At 40.2% G+C, this 10052-nt stretch overlaps 1 protein-coding gene across 1 annotated transcript in view; it reads right to left on the minus strand.

Annotated features, from left to right (window-relative positions):
- Positions 1-9420, minus strand: part of GALNT5 (polypeptide N-acetylgalactosaminyltransferase 5) — a 51069-nt gene extending 41649 nt beyond the window's left edge. Inside the window, exon 1 of the mRNA XM_004453927.4 lies at positions 7829-9420. Coding sequence (XP_004453984.1) covers positions 7829-9282 — 1454 coding nt within the window. The 5' untranslated portion in view covers positions 9283-9420. The remainder of the gene's footprint in view (positions 1-7828) is intronic.
- Positions 9421-10052: the final 632 nt, after the last annotated feature.

Genomic DNA, 10052 nt, shown 5'->3' on the forward strand with positions numbered 1-10052 from the left:
AAAATTTTGTTTTGAATCCCAAGTCTGTGATTAGCTGGCTTGGACAGTAGCTATATTATTCTCTTACAGCCTCACTTTTCTCATCTGTAAAGTGAATGAGAGTTACTGTCAAGATTAGTTAAAATGGAAAAATATATATATATATGATCTGCATACATATGTACACTCCACTGCCTGGAACATAAATGTGTGCATACGCTAAGCCAGGGAAGGATTCCCCTTAAGCAGAGAGCCCTGGCAAGCTGAGGAGTAATAGCAGGGGTCAGGGAGAGAGCCAATCTGTAGTAGTGGAATTATTACCAGGAGAAATCAGAAGACCAAGGGCTCTGGCCTCCACCTGCTGCAGTGAGCTGTGGGCCCTTGGGCATGTTACTTCACCTTTCCCAGCGTTTTATTCCTCATCTGTTAACAAGGAGAGGCGACACTTTATCAAATTCCGTCAAATGAGATGATATATGTGAATGATGAGAGGACCCAGCCACTGACCTGTTATGCCAGACCTGTAGCCCACAGCAGGCAATGGGCAAATATCGCCTGGAAGGAAGTAAACTAATTATCCACTAACTGAATTCTTAGCTTCCTTATAAGCCTCAGTTTCTCCAAATGCAAAGCTGGGGCTATGATAGTATCTACTTTATGGAATTGTTTTAAGGATTAATGAGAAAGCAAGTAATGAAGAGTAGTAAAGGCCTTTGTAAGTAGTAAGTATCCCTGTATTGCTATTTCTCACTCATGCCCATAAACGAAACTTTTAGAAGTAGAGTCAATTGAGAAGGCAATTTAGTTTGGAATAATGTAAATGTTTTTTTTTTTCCCCAGGGGCTCTAAAAACCTCCTTTCATTCTGAAAGCAAACAACAAAACAGAGCTTCTAAACAGTACTATTTTCCCTGTATTTTCTGGTCCTTGAGCTAAAAAGTGTGTTCCCATCTTGAGAGGCTTTCTTCTGAATGGGCCAGCCAGAATAGCCCAACCGGAAGTTATTTTCTGGCACAAGAGTACTCAAGACAATATTACCACAGAATTTGATAAAATTAGGCTGATGGTTAAACTGGGTCCTGGATTAGATGTGTAAAAAAAGCAGTGAAAGCAGATTCTAATTTACTCATTATACTCTCCCAGGAATATTTTTACATCTTTGGCAGTATTTAGGAGGAGAAGTGACTAATTTGCTGTAATATTTCTCAGTTTTACATTAATTAGAAACTGTTGAACTGTTTTCTTCTCTTAGAATTGGTAGCAGAAATGTGTTTGCATATCTCCTCTGATCATCTTCCTCCTTATTATTCCCCAGTTACGGAAAGATTATGATAAATACAAGTATCTAAAGGCACTATATTTGTCTCTTGGCCATATTTAACTTTTGTTACGTTATAGTCTAGCTTGGGCCTTTTAAACAACTTTTACCTTTTACTTTCCAGTCTCCTATTTGTTTACAGATCTTTCCAGTGACATACCACTCCATGCCATAACACATATGAACACACAAAAGTGTGCAGAAATACATACACACACACCATTCAAAAGGCACCACTGCATTGCTTGAACCCGTGTGAGTGAAAGCAGGAAATAACTCTTGAATATCCATCTTGTGAGTTTTTTCCTTGCCCCTGCCTGATTTTTCAGGAAAGTCTAACAGCTTTGCCCATGAATTTTAATGTTCTCCAAACACGCTTAGTCACAAAAGTAGTCTCATTTCAGGGATTAAAATATTCATCCCAGGTTAGAAAATAAATAAATAAACTTTGAACTTCACTCAACTTTAAAATTTCTCTCCTTCCCCAACCTGGGAAAGAGAAACTTTTTAGAAGCCCGGAGTTTGGGAGAATTTGTGGTCAGTTTATTTTCTTTCTCCTAGATTCTCCTCCTCCTCCACTAACTCATTAGCCATGGTTTTTGACTCTTCTAGGATTGGGAGGATAGGGAAGAGGTGAAAATTAAGGTTCCAGAAAGACTTTTCTTCTCTCTTTTTTAATTTAGACTGGTTTGTGGCAAAAGCATGGTGGTATCTTTTGCTCTTCATATGTGCCAAAAGAAAACTGTCTTTAACTGTGTAGGAAGGAATCAAATTATTGATTGCTCAGACTCTGGGCAAAAAGAAGAAAGAACATTTTGAGTTGCTTCACTGAGGGGTTTGCCAGAGTTCTATAGGTAATGCAAATCATTAAATTAAGCAATAGAGTAATGTCATGACGGCATAGCAGCATTCCATACTTCTCATTATACATTAAAAACTAAATTCTGGCAGCAAAAATTTCTTTGAGTCATTTTCATCTAAATACAGATTCAGGAAGCACACTTAAATTCATTTAACTATAATTGTGGGTCAAAAGAAAGATTTCTTCGGGTAGAATTGCCCTGCATTTTTGGTGGACAAGGTCACATTTTCACAAAACCTGTTGTATATTTTATCACTGACTGAAACAAATCTCAACAGTTAGAAGGAAAAACTGTAAGGATTAGCTTTTGATAAAGAAGGACCAAATATGGAACTTTAAGTAACTGTCAGAAAACATTTTATTTCAAGCATATTTTTAACTCTAGGCAAGAATGAAGTTGTATTTTACACCCTGACATGATACATAATAAATAAGATTTCTCTACTTTAAAGTAAAAACACTAAATTTAAAAACCAAAACAAAAATGTGAATGAATAAGCTTGAACTAATAGATTATACTGTTAGAGCAGGATGTATTTACCTTAAACCAGGTGCTAATTACTCAGTATTTTCAAGGTGAAAAATTAGAAAAGCACTGTTAAAATTTATACAAAGACTTATTACAAGCTTCATCTGAATAGTTACTTCTCATATTTATATTTTAAAATAGTGTTGCAGTTAGATATTGTTTATGAATTCCAAAAATAGATATTGGATTATGTTTGTTCCTCTGGGCATATTAGATTGTATTGGATTCAGAGGTTTCACTTTCGCTTGATTGAGTTGTGATTAGGGCTGTGATTGGGCCATGGTGGGTGGGGACTCCCAGAGGAGTCAATTGGAGTTTAATGCTAGAGCCCCAGGAAGTAAATACACAGAGAAGCAGGATACATGAAGAAAGTCTCCATTAGACAGAGCAGAAGCCCTGGGAAGAAAGACAAGCCGTTTGCCTGACAGTTTATAGCTGGCCTTGTGGAGAGAGCAGAGCAGCTAAGCCTAGAGAGTAACAAAACTTATCCCAGCCTACAGCTGATATTGGAAGAAGCTGGGACCACAGAGCCTTAAGAGGAAGAGGAAGCCTAGACACTTGCAGACATTGGTGGCCATCTTGCTCCAACATGGTGGCAACAGACTTTGGTGAGGGAAGTAACTTACACTTTATGGCCTGCTAATTGAAAGCTTCTACCCCAAATAAATACCCCTTATAAAAGCCAACAGATTTCTGGTATTTTGCATCAGCACCCATGTGGTTGACGAGTATAAGTAGTATCAATTTACAGAAATTATTTCAGAGAAACTTATCTTTTGAATCCATATTGTGTAAATTTCTACCTTTCGAGCACGTAGCACTCTGCTCAGGGTTAAGGGCACACAAAACAAAGTAAAAAATTTCTCTCCTTAAGTAGCTTATAATTTCACTTAAGAGATAAAACAGATTCTCAAGGCTCTAGTTAGTAAAGGCTCAAGTTATGGAACAAGGGTTGTTTCCATAACAAAGAGTGCTACATACCCTGAGTTGGCCAAATGTAGAGGTATAGAGGTCACAGTTAAGCCATGGTCCAGCTGGAGGCTGGGTTACAGTTGGATTTTTTCCCTCTAAGTAATTTATTTTTAGTTGTGATAAAATATACACACATGAGAATCATTTTAACAGTTGGGCTTTGAACAAGGTCAGATTAGGATGTATAGGAGAAAATGGTGAGGACCATGGAAGGTGGTAGGAAGGGATCTGTTGGATGATAATGAATAGAATGTGTAGAAAAGGTAATGAGACCAACTTTCTTACACTGAGGGCCCATGTGACGGGAATGTGATACACTAGAGCTCTACCGCAAGGGGCAGGGCCACAGGTGCCAAAGAAGAAGAAGACCGTGTGATGACAAAAAGCAGTTCTTATGATGGACTTGTGCTATTGGTAGAAGGTGGGAGACGGCATCTCAGCATCTTAGAAATGGTTCATTGCATGGTAGAAAAAGAAGACTATACTTGACTTAAATTTAAAAAAAAAAACAACTCAAGAGAAATGAAGCCTCTAATGCTCAAGAGCCAAGCGTTTAATTTTATCAAAACACAGTAGAGTGAGTCTTTTTCCTGCAGATGAAGCTGAAATCAGTAACTATGGAATTTATAGCAAACTGATGTGATTTACTTAGTTCTCTTCTTTTGCTCAAACATGAACCTGGAAAATGAAAGCACACAGACCAGCAGAGAGAGATGCCAGGAATTTTTTTTTTTTAATGATTGGAAAAAAAACAACTGTTAGGAAAATCTCTTTTCTGCATATATACATCCAAACTTGCCCAAAATGATGTGATTTCTCTACAAGGTCTGATGTTTCTCCTGTGTTACTGTATACATCACTGGCCCCCTTTTCCCCTCCTAAAGAAATACGAACAACTCTAGCTATGTTACGACATGTATTATGATGTATGTGTGGACACGTTATTTAAGGAATGCTAAATCTCCAGAGTTTATCACCTTTGATGTATTTTGTCTTCTTTTTATTCCAAATAACTATGACTTATGGCATTTTCATCTACAGAGAATTTGCCAGATTATAGTTCTTTGATAAAGAGATTAAGTTGGAAGAGGTGGTGGAAGAGTTTGGATTCTATTTGGTGTGCATCACGGAGCCACTGAAGGGTTTCGGTCAAATGTGGGCATGAGGGAATGGAACCTGAGAAAAGTTACGAAGCCCTGTATTATGTGATGCAGTGTGCTGAGAAAAACGGGAGTCAAATTTAAGAGGGATTTAGAAGCACAGTAACAACCTTCTGTTGTAAGGGTAATGAAGAGGTAGGAAGCAAAAATGTCTCAGATTTTGAGCCTGGGTATGTTGGAGAATGGTGAGAACACCAAGTCAGCCTGGAACTCAGAAGGAAAAGAGGGGAAGAGCACGTCTGCAAGACAGAGTTTTGTTTTGGAACTGAAGTAGGTGAAGTTGCCCTGGGAACCCTGTTTGTCACCTGCATTTTTTCTTAATGCCAGTATCATCCTAGCATACCAGTGAAATCATCCTTAAGATATTTACTAGTTGTCTTTACTGAGGGGAATTATATTTAAATGAATGTACTAACAAATCTATGGTTTTCATTCTTTTGTTTTGTTCAATCTACATTCCATGAGCAGTTATGTGTTAATCAATGTTTAATAATTTGGGGGAAGTGTAGAAGGCAGTAAGGGATATTCCACAGAACTCTTAAAATTTCTGGGTTACTGTCCTGCTACTGTAGCTCATTTTATGGTTAGCCCTTCTGGGTTTTTACAGGAAAAAATCCTCTCTCTCTCTGTCACACACACACATACAGGTTTTCTTACTATATTCTACAGCAATTTTCCATTTATGCTGATTATTTTTTAAAATATTATGTATGTAGTCTTGTAAACCATATACATTTCTTTAGCAAGGCAGAAAATAAATAAAATCCAAGTAAAAACTTCACTCCAAATCCTGCCAAACTGATCTATCACGTTTTTCATTTGTATTTTCTTTCAAATTTTAGCCCCATGAATATATAATTTGCATATATTTGTAGTCTGGGTGTGTGGATAAAAATTTTTTAAAATTATAAAAATGATTTTTTTTCCTCTTTCAAGGAAGAGTGGCACCAAAGGGGTATAAATATTTCAGCAAGCCCCAGACCTAGCTGGCTACACTGTTACCTCGATCCCACTGGCGCAGCAGATCACCATGTAGGCAGCTTGCTAACAGCACGCCTATATTTAGTTAGCCAAGGTGGGTTGTGTGATAAGAGGGAGGGGTCCTGGCCACATGCGCTGACTCATCCTCTCAAGCACACATGTCAGTTCCATCAGAAGACAGAGCCTGACTCTAACTTCCCTGGGCTGCAACCTTTCACTTCCACAGATCAAATTGTAGGAATACCAGTGAGAGCATTCCATAAATCACATTGTTGATATTATTCTTTCTTGCTTTTGGATCTCACACACCTGCCCTTTTTCTGGTTTGGAACTACAACCCATGCTTCTGTGCAGCATCGATTTCTTTCCCTAGACTCTGAGTCTACTGTGTGGTTGCTTCATTACTCTGCTTTTTGTGTTCAAAACTGGCTTATGTGTATTCTCTATCTTATATAGGATTTCAGATCACAGGTGTTCCAATGTAATTTTTGGGATCCCTTATTTGCTTTGGGGGGTTGGGAAAGAGGGCAATCAACAAGAGATGGGAGATAACACAGCATAATGTTTGAGCATGTGTTTGGGTCATTTCTCTACAATGACTAGCCCTCTGACCCCAGATAATTTAAGTTCGCAGGGCCTCAGTTTCTTCATCTTTGTTTTGGTTATGTTTGTATTCTACACCAGCGTCGTGTGTACAGCAGGGTGACTTTTATGAAAGGCCCAGAACTGTGCTTGGCCCAAGTAGGTGATTAAATACGTGGCTGATAGCCACTTGCCAATAGCTAAGGGACCTGAGAAGCACCTCAGGGTAGCTGCCATCACGCTAATAATGATAAATCTTCTTACTAATAGGAAAAAAGGCTAATCTATATCTTCCTTCCCCAAGTAATGCTGACTAAAATGTAACATTGACTACTGATATCACAAAGAAAATTTTCCAAAAGGCCATTGTTTTCATACATGTGCTAAGTTTGAATCTTGATGGGCTCTAATTGTGACTTCAGGTGAACATTGTTTTGCTTAGGGAATTGGATACCAGGGTATACAAGGAGCTGTGTTATCAACTGATGGGTAATGAATATCTGACAACAAAGTGCTTTCACACACGACTGAGCCAAAAAGGGCCAGGAACCCCAATTGTATTTGAGTCAGATCAAATATTTGTGATTTGATCTTCCTTCTGGTGATGCAACGTAATTCTTTGAAGAATTGGTTCGGTGAGACCCATTGGGCAGCTTTAGAGCTGCACCAATTTGGGAAAGTGATGCACGGTCACCTGTAACACCTGCTATCTCCTTTCTGGGGCTCTTATGAACTTCAGCTGATGTTTATGTTGACCCTTTGTAAATGGTAAAACAAATATAAGTGATTATTATCCTAAAAATATAAGTGATTATTATCCTAAAAATAAGAAAGTACCTTCTGAAGGTGTTTTCTAGTTACTGACTGATTGACATTTTTCAACATTATTCTTCCTGTATAACAGAAATCCTGAAATGTTTCTCATCCCCACCTACAAAGGACACATAATTTTAGGGAGTAAAGCCACTTTATCACATGCTGTTTTGCTGATTATTCCTCATGATTAGACAGAATTCTGCTGGTTAAAAGATGATTTAAGGGGGGCATAGGGGTCCCTTCTCTACACTTCTTTACTAAATATACTCCTGACAAGCTTGACGATAATGAAAAGTCCTGAAACTGGCAACTCACTTCATTGTCATTGTTATAACGAAACTATACTCTAAACTCTTTCATTCATACCTATCTTATTATGATTTGAGTTCATTTAATTATTCAAATATAGGAAAGGAAAGCTAAGAGGGTGAGGGCCAAAATCTCAGAGAACTGTAGAAAGTGGGTATTTTTTTTTTTCTTGCGGATGGTGGAACATTTGAGCATTGTGTAATGATTAATGCTGCTATAATTTTCTAAGTGACCTGAAATCACATGAAATTATCTAGAAATAAATCTCTACATAAAGCCAAAACACTTGGAGTTGAGGAAAAAGAAGACAAATGATCTTACCCGGCAGGTCTTGTGTCCTCAATGGCTCTGTCCACCGGGATCAGATCGCTAAGGTAGACATTGAAGTTTCCTTCTTTCCATCTTCTTTCTGCCTCCTTCTCCTTTCCAGGAGGAACAACTACAGGGCGTCCAAACTGACCTGGAGCTTTGGGGTCCCTTGGAGAAAGTGTCATGTCAATTTTTAACACATGGTGCATCCCGTGGTCTTGGGGTGTATGGGCTTTTATATGATGTTGGTTGTTTTCTGCAGGCTGGGCCTTGACAGTTAAGTTGATTCTTTCTGGATCTAGCTCCCCAGCTAAGGTTGGATTGATTTGAGACACTGTTGCTCTCTGTAGAGCAAGTGAAGAGAAAGATGCCTCACTTATATTCCTGGAAATACGATTCCCTTGGCTTTCACCCAATACTTTCTGAACTATAGTTTTGGTTTTATAATTGGAAACCTCTTTGGCATCTGTCTTTAGCTCCTCCTCTTTGGTTATAATCACAACGTGGCTTTCAGAGAAATTGAATTTCTTCCCATGAGTCACTTTAGCTCCATCATCCTTTGGCATGCCTCCCAACTGTGTCTCATTAATAGATTGCTTCTTTAAGCGATTAGAATTGGCAGTGAACTTGAAAAAGGGTACACCTTTATTGTCTTTGTGTTTATTTGCATTTTGTTCTTTGACCTGAGTCTCTGTTTTATTTAAGACTACCATTTTCCCAGATTTTGGCACTGGTGGGCTTGCAGGATGTGCCCTCTCATTGGCTACTGTCTGTGATCGCTGCTTTGGTCTGTCAGTAGTAAGACTGATGTTCACATTGAGGTCCCTTTCAGCAGCTTGTTTTGATGTGTCATTGTTGAGACTATGACCTCTTGGGGCCTCTTGGTTTACACTGACAATTCCTGTGTGTACAGATATTTTGACCAAGGAAGTTCCTTCTGTTGCTATGAATGGAGTTTTCTGAGCCCCCTGAGCTGTCATTTGCTTTCTTCTCACCTGGCGAGAGAAGGCTTCAGGCTGAATGTCCTGCCCCTCTGTCTTCTGCTTGGTAAGAGTCAGTGGGAAGGTCTGCAGACGTGCAGGATGCCACAAAGGGATAACCTTACCCCCTCCTGGGGCATTCTGCACTTTTCTTTCCCTCTGTGTTTGGTCCAAATGATCGTCAACCTTGGGCACACTCTCCTCAGTCTTTCTAAAATTCTCTTTGCCCCATGCCCCCTTCCCATACCCCTTCGGTGGGGGCTTCATCTCTTTTATGCTGCTGTAAAGGATTTTCATTTTGTCTGGCTGGACTCTGAACCCTCCCTGCTCCCTCCTGACAACATCTTCCTTGAGGACACGAGTGTTGATCTCGCTGAATGAGAGGCGGAGAGCTGCCATGTCAAAGAGCAGCCAGATGACAGAAGCTACAAATATAAATGCCAGGACTCGCCCACTTCCTCGGAAAAACTTTCGGATCTTGTTCATGGTACAAAGGCTTCCCTTGCAGCCTGCCCTCCCTTGGAGCCTGCTTACCTTGAGTGGAGAGTTGCTGAAGTAGCAGCAGCAGCAGCAGAGTTGCCAGAGAGTGCCCCCCTCCCCTGAACACAGCAGGAAACAGCAGTCCAAGGGGAAAGCTCAGCTCCTACTGCTTGTCAGTCTCTGCCTGCGTGGCATCTCACAACAGAGCATCTGTGCCTGCTCAGCTGGCCCCTGCCTAAATCCTGGTAAACACTGGCCTTAGGTCACCCTGGGAGCCGTCGGTTTCAGCCACACGATAATTCATCATATCATTCATCTTGTCTCATTGAGCCCATGTCCACCTTCACAAGCCCAAGGAAAGGCGAGGGGGATGGGGGAGAGGGTCGGGCCAGGCTGCGGCTTCTCTCCTCCCAGTTCTTGGTAGGCAGGCTGTAACTCAACACCACTTCTCATAAGGAAAACATTTCCAGCCATTACCCAGAAAACTTCATTCAGCTGTCACCTTCTGTGTTATGTGAGAGAGTGTATGTTTTAAGAGCAATTAAACTGAAAGAAAGCTATCTAACTTAGAAGGCATGTGTTCCTGGTTTGTAACCCCACCTACCCCACGCCTGCTCATTAACCCTGTTTTACCCAGGTGCCCTAAGGACCTGTCTGAGGAATTAATCACTGACCCGAGCGCTTCAGCTTTAAGAGGGAACAGCCTAAGGAAGGGTCCCAGCCTATCCTCAGTACTAATGGTGGGTGTCTAGTTATTCAGATGCCTTCTTTCGGTC

This window comes from Dasypus novemcinctus, chromosome 7 (assembly GCF_030445035.2).
Source record: "Dasypus novemcinctus isolate mDasNov1 chromosome 7, mDasNov1.1.hap2, whole genome shotgun sequence".
NCBI lineage: Eukaryota > Metazoa > Chordata > Mammalia > Cingulata > Dasypodidae > Dasypus > Dasypus novemcinctus.